Source organism: Schistocerca gregaria, chromosome 1 (assembly GCF_023897955.1).
Source record: "Schistocerca gregaria isolate iqSchGreg1 chromosome 1, iqSchGreg1.2, whole genome shotgun sequence".
Lineage (NCBI taxonomy): Eukaryota > Metazoa > Arthropoda > Insecta > Orthoptera > Acrididae > Schistocerca > Schistocerca gregaria.
Genome location: NC_064920.1, coordinates 802,347,517 through 802,373,399, shown reverse-complemented (window position 1 = coordinate 802,373,399; position 25,883 = coordinate 802,347,517). Strand labels below are relative to the sequence as shown.

The 25,883-nt window shown below is 39.1% G+C and overlaps 1 protein-coding gene across 3 annotated transcripts in view; it reads right to left on the bottom strand.

The window, feature by feature from the left end:
• Positions 1 to 25,883, bottom strand: part of LOC126270242 (nuclear cap-binding protein subunit 3-like) — a 95,516-nt gene that overhangs the window by 64,343 nt on the left and 5,290 nt on the right. For all 3 annotated transcript variants that reach the window (XM_049974056.1, XM_049974055.1, XM_049974057.1), the window contains exons 2-3: positions 9,878 to 10,044; positions 9,641 to 9,792 (exon numbers count right to left, since the gene is read on the bottom strand). In XM_049974056.1, the coding sequence (XP_049830013.1) occupies positions 9,641 to 9,792; positions 9,878 to 10,044 (319 nt within the window). The remainder of the gene's footprint in view (positions 1 to 9,640; positions 9,793 to 9,877; positions 10,045 to 25,883) is intronic.

Below are 25,883 nucleotides of genomic sequence, written 5' to 3'. Positions count from 1 at the left end.
AGCAGCCACTAGACCATGAAGTCAAAGTTTTCTCACCTCCCGTGTAATTGTCATAGTACTTGGCAGTGGATCCTAATGCCCTTTGGAATTCCTGTGTGATGGTCTGGATAGATGTCTCCCAATTACACATTACGACCCTCTTCAACTATTGGCAGTCTCTATCAGTCAAGAGATGCAGTTGGCCTGTACACTTTTGTGCTGTACGTGTCCCTTCACATTTGCATTTCACTATCACATCGGAAACAGTGGATGAAGGGATGTTTAGGAGTGTGGAAATATCGCGTACAGAAGTGTGACAAGTGACACCCAATCACCTGACCATGTTCGACGTCCGTGAGTTCTGCTGAGCGTCCCATTATGCTTTCTCACAATGTCAATTACGACTGAGGTCGCTGATATGGAGCACCTGGCAGTAGGTGGCAGCACAATGCAACTAATATGATAAATGTATGTTTTGGGGGGTGTCCGGATACTTTTGATCATATAGTGTATCTTGTAAACAGACTCAAATGTGGCTGTTGCATTTGACATTACATAAATGACATCCATTATCGATCACTGCAAGTCAGTGCATGGCAAGGTCTACTACATATATTGAACACTGCATAAACACTCACTTTGTGCACTTGCACATACCATTCTCTGTGAAGAGACATGTTGGGAAGGCTTCAAATTCAAATCTGAACAATTCTCTCAGAAAATCAGGCAGTTTGGCAATGCAAACTCATTGGAAGATAGTAAAATGGTGACTATGTATTTTTTGTCTGCAATTTTCTGGGCACAGGAAACTGTGGTTACAACAACAATATTATTATTTCATTTTAATTTTACATCTTAAATTTTTCTCCCATAATTTTCTTCATGATAGTCATTGATTTGTTACAATCTTTTCATCAATTCAGTGCTTCAAAGTTTTGTTCATTACAATGATCATTTCGCAATGCCCTATTGTCTCTGTGTCTCATTTCCAAACGATTTTTCTTATGCCGTCCTTTTTTGGTGTCAAGAGCTTCAGTCTGATCCACAATCAAATGTACATAATCAATGTCTTTCTCTCTTGGGAGAGCTAATCTCTCACAGATGAGCAATGATAACAGCTGTACAAGAATATCTCTGAGTTCTGTTTTTCTGACAGTCTTAACTAAATGTCCTTTACAATCCCAATACCTCTGCAAAAATTAATAAAAGTGGCTTGATTGCAGCCATATGGTGGAGGCATAAATAATTTAGACCTAGCTGTCTACTGTTGTTCAACTGACCAAAATTTATCTGAAAGACCATCTGAAATTATTTTAACTGTTAGAAACTCTCAAACCCCACATACGGGCACTGTCTTTCACATTGCTCATGCAGGTATCTATTTTTTGTTTCTCAGAATGCACTGTCGAAAAACCATGCTTCATTTGGCACACGAAAGCAACAAGATGTAATCCTTGGTTCGGTCTGAACTCTTGAAACTTGCATGTATGAATACTGCTATCAGCAATCATGCTTGGCATTGCACAGAGCACTTCGCAAAATTTCTCTTGTATTCATTTTTTGTTTGTATGTTGTTGTTGTCATCATCTTCTTCAGTCCAGAGACTGGTTTGATGCAGCCCTCCATGCTACTCTATCCTGCACAAGCTGCTTCATCTCCAAGTAACTACTGCAACCTACATCCTTCTGAATCTGCTTAGTGTATTCATCTCTTGGTCTCCCTCTACGATTTTTACCCTCCACGTTGCCCTCCAATACTACATTGGTAATCCCTTGATGCCTCAGAACATGCCCTACCAACCAATCCCTTCTTCTAGTCAAGCTGTGCCACAAATTCCTCAATTCTATTCAGTACCTCCTCATTAGCTTTGTGATCTACCCATCTAATCTTCAGCATTCTTCTGTAGCACCACATTTCGAAAGCTTCTATTCTCTTCTTGGCTAAACTAGTTATCGTTCATGTTTCACTTCCATCCATAGCTACACTCCATACGAATACTTTCAGGAAAGACTTCCTGACACTTAAATCTATACTCAATGTTAATAAATTTTTCTTTTTCAGAAACGCTGTCCTTGCCATTGCCAGTCTACGTTTAATATCATCTCTACTTCCACCACCATCAGTTTTTTGCTCCCTAAATAGCAAAACTCATCTACTACATCAATGTCTCATTTCCAAATCTAATTCAACTACATTCCATTATCCTCATTTTGCTTTTGTTGATGTCCATCTCATACCTCCTTCCAAGACTGTTGATTCCGTTCAACTGCTCTTCCAGGTCCTTTGCTGTCTTTGACAGAATTACAATGTCATCAGAAAACTGCAAGTTCTGGATTTTAATACCACTCAAAATTTTTCTTTTGTTTCCTTTACTGCTTGCTCAATATACAGAATGAATAACATCAGGGAGAGGCTACAACTCTGTCTCACTCCCTTCCCAAACACTGCTTCCCTTTCGTGCCCCTCGACTCTTATAAGTACCATCTGCTTTCTGTACAAATTGTAAATAGCCTTTCGCTCCCTGTTTTTGACCCCTGCCACCTTCAGAATTTGAAAGAGAGTATACCAGTCAACATTGTCAAAAGCCTTCTCTAATCCTACAAATGCTAGAAACATAGGTTTGCCTTTCCTCAATTTATCTTCCAAGATAAGTCATAGGTTCAGTATTGTCTCACGTGTTCCAACATTTGTACGGAATCCAAACTTATCTTCCTGAGGTCAGCTTCTACCAGTTTTTCCATTCATCTGTACACAATTCGTGATAGTATTTTGCAGCTGTGACTTATTAAACTGATAGTTTGGTAATTCTCACACCTGTCAATACCTGCTTTCTTTGGGATTGGAATTATTCTATTCTTCTTGAAATCTGAGAGTATTTCACCTATATTATGCATCCTGCTCACCATATGGTAGAGTTTTGTCAGGGCTGGCTCTCTCAAGGCCCCATTGTTGTCTAGCAGTTTGAAGCAACAGTCATCACAGCTATTATGAGATTTAGCAAGAAAGAAAACACACCCTTCTGATTCTTTATGTTGAAAAGTATGACAATAGTCATTAAGTAAAACAGAAATAAAGATTGTGAAATGAGTAGTTTTTTATGCAAAACCATACAGTAAAGCTGCATGCCCTCGGGAAAAATTATGGCTGTAGTTTCCCCTTGCTTTCAGCCATTCACAGTACCAGCACAGCAAGGCCGTTTTGGTTAGTGTTACAAGGCTATATCAGTCAATCATCCAGACTTTTGCCCCTGCAACTGCTGATAAGGCTGCTGCCCCTCTTCAGGAACCACATGATTGTCTGTCCTCTTAACAGATACCCTCCGTTGTGGTTGCACCTACGGTAGGGCCATCTGTATCGCTGATGCATGCAAGCCTCCCCACCAACGGCGAGGTCCATGGTTAATGGGGGGGATTATTTCCTTAATGAACAGTAATTATGGAATTAGAGTAATGAAATCATGTCACAAGATTTTAACACCTTGAATTCAGAAATGATTCAATCATGAACGATATTTTTACCCTCACAGTAATGCTGTGTATGACAGATGTGAAAATTACCGAACTATAAGTTTAATAAGTCACAGCTGCAAAATACTAACGTGAATTCTTTACAAACGAATGGAAAAACTAGTTGAACCCGACCTCGGGGAAGATCAGTTTGGATTCCGTAGAAATGTTGGAACACGTGAGGCAATACTGACCCTATGACTTATCTTACAAGCTAAATTAAGAAAGGGCAAACCTATGTTTTTAGCATTTGTAGACTTAGAGAAAGCTTTTGACAATGTTGACTGGAATACTCTCTTTCAAATTCTGAAGGTGGCAGGGGTAAAATACAGGGAGCAAAAGGCTATTTACAATTTGTACAGAAACCAGATGGCAGTTATAAGAGTCGAGGGGCATAAAAGGAAAGCAGTGGTTGGAAAGGGAGTGAACAGGGTTGTAGCGTCTCCCCAATGATATTCAATCTGTATATTGAGCAAGCAGTAAAGGAAACAAAAGAAAAATTCGGAGTAGGTATTAAAATCCATGGAGAAGAAATAAAAACTTTGAGGTTCGCCAATGACATTGTAATTCAATCAGAGACAGCAAAGGACTTGGAAGAGCAGTTGAACGGAATGGACAGGGTCTTGAGAGGAGGATATAAGATGAACTTCAGCAAAAGCAGAATGAGGATAATGGAATTAAGTCGGGTGATGCTGAGGGAATTAGATTAGGAAATGAGACACTTAAAGTAGTAAAGGAGTTTTGCTATTTGGGGAGTAAAATAACTGATGATGGTCGAAGTAGAGAAGATACAAGATGTAGACTGGCAATGGCAAGGAAAGCGTTTCTGAAGAAGAGTAATTTGTTAACATCAAGTATAGTCAGGAAGTCATTTCTGAAAGTATTTGTATGGAATGTAGCCATGTATGGAAGTGAAACATCGACGATTAATAGTTTGGACAAAAAGAGAATAGAAGCTTTCTAAATGTGGTGCTACAGAAGAATGCTGAAGATCAGATGGGTAGATCACATAACTAATGATGAAGTATTGAATAGAACTGAGGAGAAGAGGAGTTTGTGGCACAACTTGACAAAAAGAAGGGACCGGTTAGTAGGACTTGTTATGAGGCATCAAGGGATCACAAATTTAGCATTGGAGCGCAGTGTGGAGGGTAAAAATTGTAGAGGGAGACCAAGAGAAGAATACACTAAGCAGATTCACAAGGATGTAGGTTGTAGTAAGTACTGGGAGATGCAGAAGCTTGCACAGGATAGGGTAGCATGCAGAGCTGCATCAAATCAGTCGAAGGACTGAAGACCACAACAACAACAAGGAAATAATAAACCATTAATAGTATCTTAAGCTGTTGTAATTTCTGAGCCTCAGCCACCAATAATTAAATGATATTACATCTACATCTAATTCTACATCTGTACTCTGTATACCACAGTGAGGTACATGGCAGAGGGTACATCCGATTGTATTGTATCAGTTATTAAGGTTTCACCCTGTTCCGCTCACGTATGGAGTGCGGGAAGAATAACAGACTGAATGCCCTCTCCCCCTCCCCCCCTCTCTCTCTCTCTCTCTCTCTCTCTCTCTCTCTCTCTCTCTCTCTCTCTCTCTCTCTCTCTCTCTCTCTGTGTGTGTGTGTGTGTGTGTGTGTGTGTGTGTGTGTGTGTGTGTGTGTGTGTGTGTGTGTGCAGTAACTGTTCTAATCTTATCCTCACAACCCCATGTGAGTAATTTGTAGGGGGTTGTAGCATATTCCTAAAGTAATCATTTAAAGCCAGTTCTTGAAACTTTTTAAATAGACTTTCTAGGGGTAGTTAATGTCTACCTTTATGGAGCTTCAAGTTCACTCTCCCAGGGATGAAGCAAAACTGTGATCATTCATGTTGCCTTTGTCTGCATACAATCAGTATCCCCTGTTAGTCTTACCTGGTATGGGTACCACACACTTGAACAATATTCTGGAACTGGTCACATGACTTATTTGTAAGCAATCTCCTATGTAAACTGATTGCACTTGCCCAGTATTCTACTAATAAACCAAAGCCCCACCACCAGCTTTAGCCAAGACTGAGCCAATGTGATCTTTCCATTTCATACCCCCTACAAAATGTTGCACCAAGGCACATATTTGAAAAAACGAACACAATTTGTATAATTCAGCAGCTGCATATGTAGAATGAAAGAGAAAGTTTCAGATCTCAGGAAAATATGGGCATTGCATTAAATGAATCGCTACATCTATAATGTGCGGCATGTGGAGATTTGGGCTGGACAGGAGGCATGGTCAGATGGCCGAGGCAATTAAGTTGACCGTTCTAGAGAAGCCAAGCATCCAGGTTCATGTCCCAGACTGGCACAAATTTTCAAATGTTTCCATTGCATTTAATGGAATGCCCATATGCAGCTGAGATCTGATTTTTTTTTTTTTGTTTCATGCTAAATTACATTAATTAAGGAACAACTGATCATATATTTTAAAAGGAGAGCTGTATTCCTCTACAAAATAGGCACATGGCGCCTCTTCATAAGCCCAAGCAGAAATTAATATTCCTCTGATAGGGGAGGGCTTCTTGGGATTAACAAAAGTTGACCATTAGAGGCACACACTATTATCTATTTAGCAATGTTTTGTAATACAAGATACGATGTTAAATTCCGCATTTTTTGATAATTTCAGAAATTTTCTATTCCTTTTAAGCTCTGCACCTTGGTGACAAGAAGTTTACCTGGCACAAATTGCTGGAAATTTAATGTGCTAGAAAAAAAAGTTCCATCTGCATTTGGCTGAAGAATCCAAGGTAAAAATGTTAAAGACAAAAACAGAAAAAAAAAAAAATTTTGAGGTTTACCCCCCCACCTACCACTGGGGTCTCAAGGTTGAAAACTTGGATTCTACACTACAGACCAGCTATATACAAACACGCTACAATTTCAGAAAATTGGGAACTTTTCTTAAGGCAGTTCCCTTGTTTGAGTATGCATCAAATGCCGATGTGTCACTATGTTAGCAATTTTCAGCATATCGTGTCTCCCACATGCCTTTAATTATAATTTACTGTCATGCTGAATTCACGCGTACCTTGGCATAGAGAGCAGAATGACTGGTCATGATCAAGGATTATTTCTTTGTTTGCTACATGCTTTGGACAGCTTGAAAAATGCTGAGAGAAATGAGCTAAAATAAATTTCAGGTCATGATCATGTCATCTCTATTAACATTTCTTCAGGTGCAGAGATGTTAAACCCTATAATCTTATTTTATAATCATTTTTTGCAGCACATTCAAAGAAAACCACATACCACTCACAATAAGTCTCCATTTACACCAATCTGCATAAATGCCACAGACATGTTCGTTACTTGAAACTAAACATTAATTTAAAATACAGTCTGGAGTGCACTCATTTTTGTACATCAATAAATCTACAGAAAACCCATACATTAGTTGTGACAGTTACCAACAGTCCATGACCAGTTTGGAGTGATGACTCACATAGCATACATCTAGTCAGGAACTACTGGAAACAGTTTCACTGCTTGAATATCATTTTCCCACTGCACACGCACATGACTGTTTAGGGCTTCTGTTTGAACGGACCACTCATGAGGTGTGAGAAAAGTAGATAGATTGATTTTTTTATCTATCAAAAATTTTATTTTTTTCAAACAACAATATTTCTGCTTGAAAGTAGTTCCCTTTGACGACTACGTGCCATCAGAGATGTTGTTCCCAGTCTTGGTAGCAGCACTGAAGGGGCTTCAATTGGTAGGGCCTCTAACATGTCGTCAATTTTTTTTATGTTCTCCTGAGTCACAAAATGATGTCCTTATAAGACATTTTTTCAATTTGGGGATAAGAAAAAGTCACAATGACTCAGATGAGGTGAACAGGGGGGCTATAGAACAACAGAAACACCTTGTGAGGTCAAATATTCCATGATGGAAGTGGCCATGTGACATGACGTGTTGTCATGATGTGGCACCCATTTGTCTGCAATGTGCAGTCTCATTTAATTCATCCTTTTCCTGGGCCTTACAAGGACATCTTTATAAAACACTTTAATGTAAGTGAATAGATTAAAAAATCTTGCACTCAAAAATCCAGGATTCCTGCTGTTCCCGATTGAACCACTCATGGTCATTGGCAGTCCTCTCAAGAAGATAAACACATACATTTCTTCGATTGCCCTGCTCAGTTGCGAGGTTTTCTTGGCACAAACCTTTTGCATGCACAAAACCAAGAACAAAACTTGATGTACAGTGAAACTGTGTAACAGGTCACTCATCATCCTCTTCTTAAATGTCAATCTGATCTCACATGAGCACACACACATTCAATGTTTCATTGGTTTTTGAAGTTGAAGGTCTCTCTGAACAAGGTTCATCTTGAATGTGTTCACAGTGTTCCAGAAATGATTTGTGTCTGCAAAAAATTTGTGCTCTTGATTAAGAGTGTTCCCCATAGGCCTGTATCAACTTTTCAAAGATCAAACTCTCAGATTCCCCAAGTTTAACACAAGACCTGATTGCATAACATCGCTCTAAATTCTGCTGTTCCATTTTTGTAACATACAGCAAAGCATGACTTCATTGCTGGCACCCACACAAATCATTTTATGGCTGTATGGAGCTGAAACTCAGACTGAGCATCTGTAAGGGATGAACACAATGGTCCACATTAACGGAACAACACAACACTGTCAGATTGTTCACAATGTTGTCAGTCTCATTACTGTTCTCATCCACCTCATATGTTGAGTCAGACTTCTTTCTCTGATCCCTCCTCTCTCAAAAGTTGGCTCGGCGCTGATGCTTTGTAAAAGACTTGAGTCTGAAGTGCTACTCATACGGTTTGTGTGATCAAAAAGTAATGGGAAATCTTAAATTTTATGTGATTTATATACCCATCTATCACTGTTTTTTATCTTCTTGGTACACATGTTCCTGGGTTACATTTGAATTTTCAGCTGTTTTGAATGTTTAAGGTTATTGTTGACAGTTGAAAAGGTTATACATGTTTCTGAGTGATCAGCAAATTTTTACTTTTGAAAAAGATGGCTTGAAGAATTTTAATTAAATTCTGCTTGAAAAATGGAATAACGTGCAGCACCATATCCTTTGGTTCATGCCAAGGAATTTTTTCGGCCGATATGGACATGAAACGTAGCAGCACAATTTGTTCTGAAATTCTTGAATTTCAAGCAAAAACAATGTTACACAGACATCGCTCATGAACTGGTAAAGGAAATCAACAAGTAACAAGAACTTCTAAAGGAGATTATAACAGGTTACAAAAATTGGGTGTATGGGTATGATGCCATAACGAAGGCCCAATCTTCCCACTGGGCACTGCCTGATGAGTCCAAACTGAAAAATTTCCACAAGCTCGATCATGTGTTTTATTTTATTTTATTTTATTTTTAATTACAATGGGATAATGCAACACAAGTTCCTGCCTTATGGTCATATGGCCAATAAGTAACACTACCTGAAAGTTATGCGCCGTTTGCATGAAGCAATTTGAAGAAAACAATTCTTGGAAATTGTATCACGATAATACTACCTCTCACACCTCAATGCTTGTTCACGATTTTTAGGCAAAAACAAAACCATAATAATGTCTCACCTACCATATTTGTCGGTCATGGCCCCCTGCGACTTCTTTCTATGAAGTGAACCATGAAAGGATATTGTTTTGCCACCATTGACAAGATAAAAATGGAACTGCTGAGGGAGTTGAACAACATAATGAAAAGTGAATTCCAGGAGTACTTCCAAGATTGGAAAAAGCACTGGCAGATTTGTATTATATCTGAGGAGGATTTCTTTCCAGGGGACGAAGTTGATGGTGGTGAATAAATAAAGATTCTTTAATAAGGAAAAAAAAATCCCGCTACTATTTAATCACATCGCATAATAATCCACCTTTCAAAATATCTACAGAACCAAAATATAAAAACATCTGTGTCATAAACAAAATGACTGATGGACATATGTAGTGGAGACATAAAACAGAACATGGAATCTGAATGATGTTTCAAATAAAAATAGTTAAAAAAAGAAGAAACATGAGAAAGTAAACAAAATAAGGTACACTATAAGAATTACAACTCATCAGTTTGTAAGAATATCAGGAATTGCGAATAATGGCAAACCTTACAAGAGCAGTCATTTATCCATTCAACAGATGCAGGTCCATAATCCCTGAAGTAGCTAAAAATGTCTTGAGTACTCATATTCTCTGTACCTCGCATGTGTATGGCATTGAGTCGATAATATTTTTCAACATTCTCAGCAGGTTTCACTCCCAAACTGTTGAGAAAAGTCAATGAACCATAAGCAAACATTAACATTGGGTAAAATGGACTGACACAATTATCTTACATGAGATTACAACCTTGCATACAGATCTTTCAACTGTTGCTCTGTGAGGGCTTTGCTCTCAGAAGGACTGAGTCCAAATCTCTTGGCTCGAACATCAAGTTTCTTCCTTTCATCTTCATCAAAAATGTCCACTCCTGTCACAAAACCACCAGCTTTATTCTCATATCTTCGCTCGATATCCTGAAATAATAAACTTAAAGATTTATGGGATGTAATTCTAGATATATTTTATAACTAGATATGAATTAAAACAAATTATCAACATTAAGTAAATTTATTTCATATTCATGCATATAACTAAAAAATAGCAGTCTAGCAAACCTATCAAAAACAGATAGGTCTCATATCTCTGAAATAATGCACCCACTGTCGCAGAAGTAATATGGCAAATTATTTGTTCAGTCATTCCGACAAGTAGACAACTCAGTTTAGCATGAATTATTTGCTTGGCAGTAGAATTTCTAAACAGCAAAGAGGGGTTGTTTAGACATGAGTAGAATAACTAAAAAGTGTACAACAGAAAATTATGCTTACGCAAAAAAAAACTTATACATTTCAATGTGATAAACTATGGAGTTGGTGAAAGGAAAATGTATAACTTCCACCAAATCTGCTTTGCTCTCCTAGTATGCTTACAGTTACACCAGAATGGTCTGCTGTGAGTGTACATCAGAGTAAAGCCTATTTTACACAAATGACTTGCTCAAAATCAACACTTGCCTTGTGCTTGTGCATAAATCAGCTGCCACCTGCATCGAGTGGCTCAGTGACAGCAATGCTAGTCTGATTTTGTGAAGTGTGAAGTTCCAAAACCCTGAGTATGTACAGAACGGGACTGTATTGTTGCCTGCCAACATCTTGAGTCCATTTATTCTCATCGAGCTATCTGCTATTAAGGTATTTTGTGCTTTTTGTCTTCTTAATTTTTATTTTGCTGTCTGTACTGTTTTGTTGACACATAGCAAAGGTTGCACAGGAACCTAGTATTTTTCCTACTAGCCTTCTCCCACAACAGAAATGAAATATCTTCAAGCAAAGAGGTATTTCCATTTTACAATATCTGGACAGAGAAAAAGCCTATAACATGTACAAAAAAGAATAAATGTCTTTAATTAAAACTGCCTGGTGTGTATTTTCTCAAGGAGACAAAATGATGTAGATGTTCTCAAAGGTTTGGAAAATACCATTTCTATTCTTTCTGTCTTCAGGAGTGTGGAGAATTTACTGTACAGCCTTTGTCAAGAACATCCATGATGTATTTTGCTTCCGTCATTAATAAACTATAGAGTATCATTGCAAAATTTGAGTTTCTCTCGTTGATCGAACATGAGTCCTGGGCCCAATGGAATACCTATAAGATTCTATACTGAATTTGCTGCAGAGTTAGCCACTGTTCTAACTATATTGTAGACCCCTTGAACAAAAAAACATGCCCAGTTGTTGGAAGAAAGCACGAGTCACACCCGTTTACAAGAATAGTAGTGGAAGTGATCCATGAAACTACCGTCCAATATCCTCGACACTGATTTGTTGTAGACTTTCAGAACATATTCTGAGCTCAGACCTAACGAGGTATTTTGGACAAAATGACATTATCTATAGTTACCAGCATGGATTCCAAAAACATTGATCATGTGAAACCCAATTAACATTTTTCTCACAGGACATACTAAAAGCCAGGTACACGCAGCACTTCTCGATTTCCAAAAAGCATTTTACTCCAGTACCATACCCATGCTTACTGTCAAAAGTTCAATCACACGGTGTATCACATGAAGTCTGTGGAAAGTCATTATCAGGTATGGAAGTAACTTCCCAGGAAGTGAGTTGGGAACTTTGCTATTATTGTTGTATATTTATGACCTTGTGGACTATATTAATAGCAACCTCAGACTTTTTGCAGATGATACAGTTAATTATGATGAAGTATTCTCTAAAAGAGGCTCCATCTTGTCAGATCTTCATAAGATTTCAAAGTAGTGCAAATTTTAGCAACATGCTTTAAGTGTTCAGGAAAGTCAAATGGTGCAGTTCACAAAATTAAAAAAAAACGTAGTGTCCTATGACTATAACATCAATGATCACAGTATGAATTGGCCAACTCATACAAATACCATGACGTAACACTTTGCTGGGATACGAAGTGGAATGATCCCATAAGTTTAATCATGGGTAAAGCAGGAGACATACTTTCGTTTCTTGACACAATACTGGGGAAGTGTAATCAGTCTACAAAGGAGATTGCTTATGAATCACTTGTGCATCCCATTCTAGAATACTGCTCAAGAGTTTGGGACCCATACAAAATAGAGATAGCAGGGGATATTGGATGAATACAGAGGACAGCACAAATAGTAACAGGTTTGACCCATGGGAGAGTGTCAAAGAGGTGCTGAAGAAACTGAAATGGCAGAATCTTGAAGCCAGAAGTAAAGTATCCCAAGAAAGCCTACTTACAAAAATTCAAGAACCAGTTTTAAATGATGACTCTAGAAACACACTAAAGCCTTCCATGAATCACTCACATAGGGATCTTGAGGACATGATCAGAATAATTACAGCACGCACAAAGGCATTCAATCAATCATCCTTCCCATGCTCCAAATGTGAATGGAACAGGCAGAAATCTTAATAACTGGTACAATGGGACATACCCTCTGCTGTGCATTTTATGGGATTTGCATATGCAGATGTAGGTATATAAAGAGTTCAAACAACTTATGGGAATGCAGCTAAGTGACATCTTCAACAATCACCAGTATTTCGACAGGTGAACACCCCATCTTTTCCAAGCCCCAAATGCAACAATAAAGAGCTGTTCAAGCAAATATAATCCCTAAGTAGATCTAAGTAGATGGGGGCTATGCCACCCAAGAAACACAGTATATCCAGATAAACACACAAACTGTAAACAACTAGTGCCACCACACAACCAAAGATGACCATTTCCTGAAATTATCAGCAGTGAATATTGATTGCCAATGGGTGAACAGCAGTAAATCTGTCCCTTTGTTGTTTGATCAGGGATGGAGCAGGATTGCAAGCAGAATTTAAGCATAAACCTCTGTTTCTACTTATAATGTCAGTTATTAATATAACCTCAAGCGTGCCGATTAGAGGAACTGTATTTGAATGACTGTGATATTTTAGTAACTTTTTATGTGCTCTCTTTCTTAACTTGTGTCCTCTCTCTGATTCATTACCATTAATTGAGGTTAGATTTGTTGTTGAATTAACTATCTTATGTCAACATATGTTGACTTCAACTTACTTTTCATTCAGTGGCCAGTTCAATGAGCATATAGATGGAGTTGAGATGGGAAGCCCCCTTTCTTGTTATTGCTAATCTGTTTATGACAGATTTCTAAGAATGTACCCTGGAGCCAGCATAAGTGAAATCTGAATGGTTTTTTTATATGTAGCTGATATTTTAAGTTATTTAGTCTCATGGTAGTGAGAATCTGAACAGCTTTTTAGAACCCAAACTAGCTGTTACCTGTGGCTGTGCTTGGGTATCAGTAGTTTCAGTGATTTGTTGTGATGAGTGATGATACTTAAGTAAGCTGTCTTATGTACAATAATATCAGCTCTTCTCATGTGTCTGCTGTTCTGGTAAGCAGTAAGCACAGCTACTGATATGTGATAGAACATCCCCCCCCACAATCATTCCACTCCCCCAACACATGACGCAGCAGCATGCACAGTGTCGCTGCCAAGTGTTGTGTATGAAGGTCATGGGCAGAACCACATATCTATACATCTTTTAACTGAAGGAGTAACTATACATCATACAATGTGGACATTACACAACAAATTTAATAATTGTCAGGAAGGGAGCTTTCGGTTAACAAGGCACAGACAAGTGTGTGCATGTGGTCTATTTTACAAGTGTATGTGCATTTGGTCTATTTTTAAATAAGGCCTTGTTGGCTGAAAACTCACTTTCTGACAGTCTTTTGCTGTGCCTATCTGCGACTCAGCATCTCCACTATATGGTCAGTAGCAACTATCCTTTCCATTGTTTGGAGAGAGAGAGAGAGAGAGAGAGAGAGAGAGAGAGAGAGAGAGAGAGCAAAAGCCTATGTTCTTTCTCTGGATTCAAGCTCTCTCTCCATAACAAATTTCATGGAAATCGGTTCAGCAGTTTAGTAGTGAAAAAGTAACATAGTTACTTTCACACTTAATAAGATTAGTATGGAAGTACAGAAGAAATAAGTTGAGGCTTGCATAAACATTGCATTCATTACACTGAATCATATTAGGTAAAACATATCAATCAACAGAAGAATTTTCACAAATATGACACAGTTCGAATGTCAAAGAGTAAACAGCTTTTTCTAAAAATAAATATGTTACCCAATGTTGTGCTTAACTCTTCAAATTAGATAGAAGTTTAAATTACAATTTCTTTTTTTCTCTGATCCAATATTGATTAAATGTGTCCTATATGTTGCTCCAAGCTACACTCAAAGTTATCTGTGAAATCCCAATGAAAATTCGTCTAGTAGTTTTGATTATTTGCATGTTGAAACTGACATACGCGATGGTTTTGTAGTCTTATTATTACTACAGATAGATTTACAACATGTCAGTAAAGGATACCCACCTACAATTTGAAGGTTTGGATCTACAGTGTAAAAAGCAATTGTGTAATACATTTCACAATAAAATGAGTCTTGTAGACTTATACGAAAATTTTCCTAAATATAAATTTCCACGGTTATCCAAGTTTGTAGCTACAATTTTGCCAATGTTTGCATCTGAGTGTTTGTGTGAGCAACAGTTTTCTGCATGGAGAGAACGAAACTTGCCCACAGAAGCTCAATGACAGACTTAATTTCAAAGCTTACCTTCAAATTAGTAGCACTCAGAAAGTGGTATGAGACACTGCTGATTTGGTGACAAGCAACGTAAGTACTCAACAGTTTTTAAATATGGTTGTGTGAGTTCAACTAAAAACCAATGTGTCCATTAATGTTACAACTAAAAATGTACACATATTGCAGAAACTGACTCGTTCCACGTCATTTCAATAAAGGAACTGTTAAATAATCTTTAACCTTCGTCAGAAAACAACATTTAACATGAGGCTTCACTAATTGTAAAAAATATCATGTTTGGTACTTAGCTGCACCATGTTCTTCAATTCAACAATTAGAGGCAATGTAAGTTTTATTTTGCTGTTATTTCTCATCAGTGCAACAGTCTTGGAAAATAAATCTGCCATAAAAGAGAATTGGGCACTGTGAAGCCATACATCTCCATAGAACTAAAATTAATGGCTGTCTAATAGCAAGGTTGGCACAAGTTTCCAGAAGTTAAATTCCCTGATGTTTCCCTGACTTTCAGACAAGTTTTAGGATTCTCCCCTGACAAATTCTGAGATCTCAAGGGTGAGTTAGATGTAAGTTGACAATCCGTCTTTGCAGCTATGATACAAGAAACAATAGTACACACAAGAAAAGATCCAAAAAAAACTTAAAAGCAGATGGGGTTTCTTGATGTGAGCAAAACTCTTAAGTACTAACCTCAACATCTTTTGTAATGAACTGCTTTTAGATAGAGAAAGCAAGCCAAATGGTATGTGTCTTTCATTAAGATGACTGATGTTATTTTATTTCAATAAAATTAAACACATTTGGTGACAAAAATACGCATTTCCTTGGAGTAGCAAGACAGATTTAAAATATCCTCACTCATTTCAGAAATAACCTCAGAAAAAAGTAGGCCTCTTGAAAGAAGTGTACAAGAAGGGGAAGAATCATGTAAACTAACACTGTATGTGACCGCCAATGAAATTTTGGTTCCACTACGTTCGTTATCGTCAGTTATTACCCAGTGTGTTATAGCTGTTATTTCGCAGGAATTGTGTGATTCTTCTTTCGAGAAATATATGAGTACATAATGTACAAACTGCCAGCAACTGACACAATTTTTTTCTTCCTATCATCCATACTTTGTAACATATAAACTGCTTTCTAAGCACCTAAATGTACTAGAACAAATAAAAGTCTATAAAATGGCACACTGCACAACATACTTGCGGTGAAACAGTCACAACTAGTGAAATACATCACCCATGGCCTCTGGCACTGCAGTCCTGCGTCCATGGATAAACCATGGAAATTCGCTGAATTACGCCACACTCAGACCTGGCCTGCGGGCAGATTGGTGATACTAGATCCAAAGGGCAGGGCCTGCACATTAGTGGGAACCAAATGGCTTCAGACTGGCCTACCTGATCCATTACAGATACCTGCAAAAACAGCCTTCAGTTTTGGCCTGTCATGAAAATCCACTCGTGTGGCCAGCTATTCATGAGCCACAGACAGCATGTCGACGAAATGAGACTGTTGTGATCAATCCAGGCAACAGATAACTAGTTCAAATACTCTGAGAATCAATAATAATGAGGAAAGGTAGCAAATCACCATGAAAATTATTGCTGAACCACAGACAGGCACACAGAAAAGACAATCATCCCCTTCCAACTAAATTTTCAGCCATAGCTTTAGTCAGATAACAAGAGCACACACACATTCACATAATCACTCAGACACAACTCATGCACACATGACCTCTGTCTAAGGCCACTGCGACTACATTCTCTGAGAATCAGATCCAAGCAAATCATCCCTCATGCCTCTCACCAGCAGCTGCTAAGCTAACGACAAGAAGTGATTGATGGTGGCACTGACTGCAAGCTGAGAAGAGTTGTAGGAAGGGCAGAAGCAGTAGTAATGAGGGAGTAGGGAAGCAGTGCAAGTATTCAGCTGCACTCAGCCAGCAACAATGCATGATACCACAGTAAGCAAACCATTTAATCTACTGAGACAAAAATGAGATTTTTCCAATGCTTTTTTTCCCTTCAAATTTCTCTGTTGGATATTCCCAGATTTCCAGAACCTGTGGCAACCCTGATTAGTCCAGTTGACAACAGTTTTTCCTGCAGAGCTAACATGCTCCAATTCCTCCCTCCCCTCCTCATCCCCCACTGTTAATCACCAACAGTCACCATGAGCCAGCAGTTTGCTCACTGCTGTGGTGCTAGAGTGAATCAGCTTGTATGTGCAGATTAGCAAACAGACCAGGATTGAGCGTAAGCATCACATATTGTTACAACTATTGAGAAAAGCTGCTGTAGCGAACATTGTCTCCGTATCTGTTACCCTATGGAGTATAACACAGGCATTCTGGCATGCACTTCCAGCTATTGAGACAGTGTTATTAACTGCTCTTATAAATAAAGACAGAGATTTTTTCTTAAATTCTGCTTGGTATCTTACTCTCTCACCCTTGATCAAATAACAGGAGAGTAGGTAAGGAGATGGGGCGGGGACAGAGTTGATGATACTTGCACACCCGTCAGTAATTAATTTTCACAACCGATAACTTCTGACATTGGTCATCTGGGGTTGTGTAGTGGCACTGTGTGTATGTGTGGGGGGGGGGGGGGGGGGGGGGGGCGGCAAATGTACAAGATCCCTAACACATGATTTAATAAACAAATTTACTTCCGGGCTGAAAATCGGATATTCTTCTTGCACTGCACGCAAGCAAACAAACAACTTGGGCTAACTGTACTCTTACTTGTTAAATGTTTGCTTGTAGTCATGCTAATTTGATTTCTCAATCAAAGGATCTATTCTCAGGGGCCCTAGCTCCTTTGTGGCTAACTTTTCCTGGTAATTTACCTTTCTGTTCTCAGAATGAGATTTTCACTCTGCAGTGCAGTGTGTGCTCATATGAAACTTCCTGGAAACTTAAAGCTGTGAGCCAGACTATAACTCGAACTCGGGACCTTTGCCTTTCGCGGGCAGGGTTCTACCGAGTGGGCTATCCAAGCACGACTCACAACCCATCCTCACAGCTTTACTTTTCTGTTAGCATTTAAAATGGATTCAACGTAGTTCATGTTTATGCTGCACATGAAAGTCAATTCCTTCACAGTAAACAACCAACTCCAAACACAAAGTGCCATTTGCAGAAATGATTAATCGCAAGTAGTAATGTCTACCAACATGGGTCACTTGACTAGAATACAAATGGGAGGCTATGATCCAAAAGAGCCTAAAGCACACTGCTGTTGATTCCACATTTAAGTAAATATCAAGGCAACCAGTGATACAGCTTTTCATGAATTTTCATACATGCAATGTGAGTTACACAACAGATAAACCTGACTCACTATAAAATAAACAGACTTCAGAAGCATGAATAAATGTCACAATCTCTCAATCAACAGTGATGTGCTTTAGGCCCTTATGATTCTCACATGGTAAATTCCCCATCACACTCCCCTCAGATTTAGTGGTAATACAGCCCAGGACGAAGGTGTACTGAAGTATGTAAAAAGAAACAAACAAAACAGTGTATGGTCAAGTTTAAGAAGGGCAACATAGAGGGAAATGCAAGAAGCAAGGTGTCTTGCCTGTGTGGTCATGATATCAGAACGCCATGCAGAAGACGTGTGTTCAAATCTCCATCGTGCCCCACTTTCTTTTTAACAAAGTTATGAATAGTCTGTCCAGTCAATGACATGTCTGTTTTCCTTCTATAGTCTTCAAAATTGTCATACCATACACTGGTTATAGAATCTGAGTCGTGGTAAGAATACATTACTGTGTTAAGTATATGTGATGAAGTGAGAGCAGGCGAGAGACTGCACAGATCTCTCACAAAAGTGAAAACGTCAAGTAAGTGGGTGTGAACTATAAAAGGAATTCAAGAGTCAAAACTTCCAAAACGGAACACAAGAATCATAAAAAGTGGTACCCATGCAGAACAGATAGGAGATACATACACTTGGAGGTCCCTTCGTTTTTGAATACAGCGAATAGACACGTCAATGACTGGATGGACTGTTCATAATTTTGTAGAAAAAAAAGGAAAAAAAATGAGGTACAAAGGAGGATTGAACTCAGATCTCCCCCTTTGTAGTACAACACCATAACCACAGAACCACAACAATGTTGCCTGTGACATTTGGTCGATGTTGCACATGTTGAGCTTAGACTGTTCACTGTTTATATGTTGCTTCTCTTTTTGTAATTCATTATATCTTCTTCCTGTTTTTATGCTTGATCTAAGTTCAGTTTCTGAAGGGCTATCCACTGAGCCATCGTACCACCAAATCTGAGGGGTGTGCAATTAGGAGATCCTTGTCAGTTTCTCAAATGGATTACTGTATGATAAAATCTATAACTTAATATACTATAACTCATTCAGCAACCGACAAAATAGGTTTACTGTCAGTACAACTTTAACATTTATTTATGTCCGATCAGATTTTACTACAGCATACAATGAGTGAAATAACATATCTAATGAGACTGCTATAATCTATCACAATTTATGCCATGCGAACGGGGATAAAAGTCTGCCACAGTGTTCTACCGCCTGGTGGCACTGATGTAATCTACTAGTCGAGTGGCAAGGGCTAGCTGTGCACATTGTGAAACGTTCAAGTTGTTTATCAAATCTGCATGTTTTTGACCTATAAGACAATTATGTTGCACAAGTTGTGCATGCGTAAAAGCTCCTTAAAATGTGCACTACTGAAAGTGTGCTCGCAACCCTGACATCAAGTTTCATGGAGTCTAGAGAAGCTGTAGCACAGTAGATTTAAGTGCTATATCTTTCATATACAGCTTTCACAGAAAAATAGCCAATAAATCCGCAAAGTGTCAAAAGTTCGGGTGTGCAGGTGCTTCTGTGCTCTTACACATTGGCTGCCACTGAGTAATGTACTGTAGAAAAGTTTTTGATGTCAGAAATAATAATATACTTACGAAATCACAATTCGGGCTGTAGCAGCATGGCTCAACTGATAATACTACCTATACTTCATACACTAGAATTTACATGGATTACATAACACACCATCCCTGTCAGCATTTTTGTGTGAAAATCACAACATTTTGTTTCAAATGCGGATGTCTTATGAAATTAATGATACATGTCACATATGGTGCATTTCATAATTAACAAAATCAATGCAAATGGTTGTATCTTAATTCAAGTGTATAATAATAATAATAATAATAATAAAAGAAGAAGAAATTGTAAATAATGTGTTGAGGAGGAATACTGACTGATTTTCTGTAAATGGTCTCAAAACGATACACATTCAATTCTCCAATTCAAAGGGTACGACATCTGCATTAAATTTACAGGATAAGCAGGAATTAGTAACCAATGCACAATCTTATATACATGTGGATTTACATACTGATGAGAAATTAAGTTGAGATGGGGGGGGGGGGGGGGGGGGGGAGAGAAAAACATTTATACCTTTTTTTTGCTTCATTGTATTGCAAGCCATTGAGCCACAAATGAATAAACATTCTTTGCTCATTTTTATTCAATGACAACATACGAACATTGTACTCTGTGTTACCTTATCTTTAAGAAATGAAGTATGCATTGCACAAAAGTGTGCAATAAGGATAACATGTGCTCATCCACAATTGTCTTGTAAACAACAGTTTAAAGAGATAGTATTTTAACTATAGCAGCACAACACATATTTTCTCACAAGAAATTTGTTGTTGATCATTTGCTAAGAGCTCAGTATAAATGATGTCATCCATAATTACAACGCTAGCCAACAGCTTTGCCTCAGTGGTAACACCAGTTCCCATCAGATCACCAAAGTCCAGCGGTGTTGGGCTCTGTCCAAGCACTTGGATAGGTGACCATTCATCCCCCCCCCCCCCCCCAAACACACACAAAACCTTAATATGCACAAAATACAAAACTATCAATTTGGACCAAAAAATGAAAGTGTACACATTTTGAAATATGAAACAAACTAGTCAGAGAAAGGTTTAAAACCTTCAGCATAAAAAGGACAGCCGCAACAAAACGTGAACTGAATTCGGAGTAGACCAGCAACAGCCAAAATTGTAAAATCCACTCTGCACTTTTACTGTTGCTACTTAAATGGTGAGCAGGTATGTCAAATGCTGGGCTGAGGCAACAGACAGCCTCCCAGGCTTCACAACATAAAGCTGATTGCTCCTCACTTGAGCTAAACATTTTTATTTGCTGAAGAACAGATAAATAAGTTACGTGATGATGGCACATTGAACCATAGTCTTTTTCTTACAAGCCTCCTTTGATACTATATTCACTGTCTTATTCACATGGATTCCCACACAGCAAAGAAACTGACAAATAGTGTCCTGAAGTTTCTATTCCTGCAGAGTACAGACAATGGATGCACATCGTATGAATAACTGTTAATCAGAGCAAATAAATTTCATTCTCTCATCATATTTGCCTACACTACTGCTCTTAAGATTGTAGAAAGTTCTACGTAGAAGACAGTTTGGACAATTTCTTCATGAAAAATGTGGATTAAATCTATCATACTAAATTTAAAAAAATTATTTGGTCTTTCAAATAACAAAGCAATGACCTATTACTTTGTTGATCTAAGTTCCAAAGAGCTTTGAGCTTCTGAGTGAGAGAGTGGAAGTTGGTTTGAGTTTGATAGTAGTCCCTCCAGATCTTGGTTGTGGTGACTTACATATCCATGGTGTGGCTCAAAGTATAGGTTATACTGAAATGTAACAATTTCATTGCGTCTGACGAAGCCAATGAACATGACTGCAAAATAAAGGTTGTGGTAATAAATTTATTTGTAACATAGTATGATGTCTATGTTAACACCATAAATTCTCAGGTAAGAGCTATACCTAATACAGTTGAGGTACATAAAAAACTTAAATAAAAATACATCAATTAATATTTATGATAACAACTTTGTTTGAAAAAAAGTAAAATTGGGGTCTTCTCCCATTTTTCTAGGCAGTTAAGGGTCAGCTGCAGGTTGACAAGATTCGACTGAATAATCAGTGGACGAATAGAAAACTATCCACATACCCCAGTGTCTTTCCTAAGAATGGTCAAAAAACCTTCTCTGGTGTTCTGCAGGCGAGTTTTCATTTTGTGCTCATGGAGTGAGCAAAAATTAAGGCTTCTCATTGAAAATTTCATGTGATGTTAGTATCAATGGGAAACACTATTTTCCACTACAAACAAAATAATGTATAGAATTAAATGTTACATATCCATATGGCAGGGCAGTCTCTAATTAGACCGTGTAATATTCAGTTCAAGGATACTTATTGACAGTGATAACAGAAACATGAACAATAATCAGTGTTATTAGCAACAAATGAGCAAGACTCGTTATAACGCACTTAACACGACACAGTAAAGCACGACTCATACATCATTGTGTGCAACACTGATTATATTTCATTTAGCTGCCACAGCCAAAACCACCTCATCGGACAGCATATTAATCATTCCCTTAATAGGGTACACCAGTCAATTTGGATCAGTCAATCATTTAACTCTCCAGCACAAGGTGAAGTCATAGCAGTGAAGAGGCATGGAGGAGCCAGCTGTATGGAATTGACATAATAGGATGGGTTGATGTAAGGCATGACAGAAATGAGCCAAAGTATTAAGATGGGGAAGAAATCCAGTGTGCATTCCGGGAGGAGTCATTCCTGATGTGGAAAGGGTCCTTCCGGATGCCATGAAGAGCACAGGGTGCAGCCAGCTGCAGGTGGTGGCACATGTCGGCACTAATGACGTGTGTCACTTTGGATCTGAGGAAATTCTCTCTGGATTCCGGCGGCTATCCGATTTGGTGAAGGCTGCCGGTCTTGCTTACGAGATGAAGGCAGAGCTCACCATCTGCAGCATCGTTGACAGAACCGACTGCGGACCTTTGGTGCAGAGCCAGGTGGAGGGTCTGAATCAGAGGCTCAGGCGGTTTTGCGACAGTGTTGGCTGCAGATTCCTTGACTTGCGCCATAGGTGGTGGGGTTTCGGGTTCCGCTGAATAGGTCAGGAGTTCACTACATTCAGCTGGCGGCTACACGGGTAGCGGAGGCTGTGTGGCGTGGACTGGGCGGTTTTTTACGTTAGAAGGCCTCGGAAAAGTACGGGGTGGGCTGCAATGTCAAAGGGTGCATGGCAATTACATTACGTGCTTGGATCAAGGAACAGTCGGAATTATAGTTGTATATTGTTGTAGTTGCGCTGGAAAAGTCCCTGAGCTTCAAGCGCTAATAGAAAGCACAGAAGCTGATATCGTTATAGGTACAGAAAGCTGGCTAAAGCCTGAAATAAGTTCTGCAGAAATTTTTACGAAGTCTCAGATGGTGTTCAGGAAAGATAGATTAGGCAGAATTGGTGGTTGAGTGTTTGTGTCTGTCAGTAGTGGTTTATCTTGTAGTGAAGTCGAAGTAGATACCCTGTGCGAATTGGTATGGGTGGAGGTTATACTTAACAGCCGAATTAAGTTAATAATTGGCTCCTTCTACCGACCCCCAGACTCCGATGATACAATTGCGGAACAGTTCAGAGAAAGTTTGAGTCTCGTAACAAATAAATACCCCACTCATACGGTTATAGTTGGTGGGGACTTCAACCTACCCTCAGTATGTTGGCAAAAATACTTGTTCAAATCCGGTGGTAGGCAGAAAACGTCTTCCGAGATTGTCCTAAATGCTTTCTAAGAAAATTATTTCGAGCAGTTAGTCCACAAACCCACGCGAATTGTAAATGGTTGCGAAAACACACTTGACCTCTTAGCCACAAACAATCCAGAGCTGATAGAGAGCATCATGACTGATACAGGGATTAGTGATCACAAGGTCGTTGTAGCTAGGCTCAATACAATTTCTTCCAAATCCATCAGAAACAAACGCAAAATAATTTTATTCAAAAAAGCGGATAAAGTGTCACTAGAAGCCTTTCTAAAAGACAATTTCCATTCCTTCCGAACTGACTATTCGAATGTAGACGAGATGTGGCTCAAATTCAAAGATATAGTAGCAACAGCAATTGAGATATTCATACCTCATAAATTGGTAAGAGATGGAACGGATCCCCCGTGGTACACAAAAAAGGTCCGAACGCTGTTGCAGAGGCAACGGAAAATGCATGCGAAGTTCAGAAGAACGCGAAATCCCGAAGATGGGCTAAAACTTACAGACGCGCGAAATTTGGCACGTACTTCGATGCGAGATGCCTTTAATAGGTTCCACAACGAAACATTGCCTCGAAATTTGGTAGAAAATCCAAAGAAATTCTGGTCGTATGTAAAGTACACAAGCGGCAAGACGCAGTCAATACCTTCGCTGCGCAGTGCCGATGGTACTGTTATCGACGACTGTGCCGCTAAAGCGGAGTAATTGAACGCAGTTTTCCGAAATTCCTTCACCAGGGAAGACGAATGGAATATTCCAGAATTTGAAACACGAACATCTGCTAGCATGAGTTTCTTAGAAGTAGATACCTTAGGGGTTGCGAAGCAACTCAATTCGCTTGATACGGGCAAGTCTTCAGGTCCAGATTATATACCGATTAGGTTCCTCTCAGATTACGCTGATACTATAGCTCCCTACTTAGCACTCATATACAACCGCTCGCTCACCGATAGATCTGTACCTACAGATTGGAAAATTGCGCAGATCGCACCAGTGTTCAAGAAGGGTAGTAGGAGTAATCCATTTAACTACAGACCTATATCATTGACGTCGGTTTGCAGTAGGGTTTTGGAGCATATACTGTATTCAAACATTATGAATCACCTCGAAGGGAACGATCTATTGACACGTAATCAGCATGGCTTCAGAAAACATCGCTCTTGTGCAACGCAGCTAGCTCTTTATTCGCACGAAGTAATGGCCGCTATCGACAGGGGATCTCAAGTTGATTCTGTATTTCTAGATTTCCGGAAAGCTTTTGACACCATTCCTCACAAGCGACTTCTAAGCAAGCTGCGGAGCTATGGGGTATCTTCTCAGTTGTGCGAATGGATTCGTGATTTCCTGTCAGGAAGGTCGCAGTTCGTAGTAATAGATGGCAAATCATCGAGTAAAACTGAAGTGATATCAGGTGTTCCCCAGGGAAGCGGCCTGGGACCTCTACTGTTCCTGATCTATGTAAATGACCTGGGTGACAATCTGAGCAGTTCTCTTAGACTGTTCGCAGATGATGCTGTAATTTACCGTCTAGTAAGGTCATCCGAAGACCAGTATCAGCTGCAAAGCGATTTAGAAAAGATTGCTGTATGGTGTGTCAGGTGGCAGTTGGCGCTAAATAACGAAAAGTGTGAGATGATCCACATGAGTTCCAAAAGAAATCCGTTGGAATTCGATTACTCGATAAATAGTACAATTCTCAAGGCTGTCAATTCAACTAAGTACCTGGGTGTTAAAATTACGAACAACTTCAGTTGGAAGGACCACATAGATAATATTGTCGGGAAGGCGAGCCAAAGGTTGCGTTTCATTGGCAGGACACTTAGAAGATGCAACAAGTCCACTAAAGAGACAGCTTACACTACACTCGTTCGTCCTCTGTTAGAATATTGCTGCGCGGTGTGGGATCCTTACCAGGTGGGATTGACGGAGGACATCGAGAGGGTGCAAAGAAGGGCAGCTCGTTTTGTATTATCGCGTTATAGGGGAGAGAGTGTGGCAGATATGATACACGAGTTGGGATGGAAGTCATTACAGCATAGACATTTTTCGTCGCGGCAAGACCTTTTTACGAAATTTCAGTCACCAACTTTCTCTTCCGAATGCGAAAATATTTTGTTGAGCCCAACCTACATAGGTAGGAATGATCATCAAAATAAAATAAGAGAAATCAGAGCTCGAACAGAAAGGTTTAGGTGTTCGTTTTTCCCGCTCGCTGTTCGGGAGTGGAATAGTAGAGAGATAGTATGATTGTGGTTCGATGAACCCTCTGCCAAGCACTTAAATGTGAATTGCAGAGTAGTCATGTAGATGTAGATGCACCCATGACAAAACCATGAAAGTTTGACTAATTTTTTGATGTATCAGTGCAGACTGACCAACATATTTACAAGGAGTGATGTGCCACTCACAGCCATATACCATGTCGTATGAACACTAGTCACCCAAGCCAACAGGGACTGGAAACAACGGTCAATAACGAAGAACAGTATGGTTGCTGCAGTACAA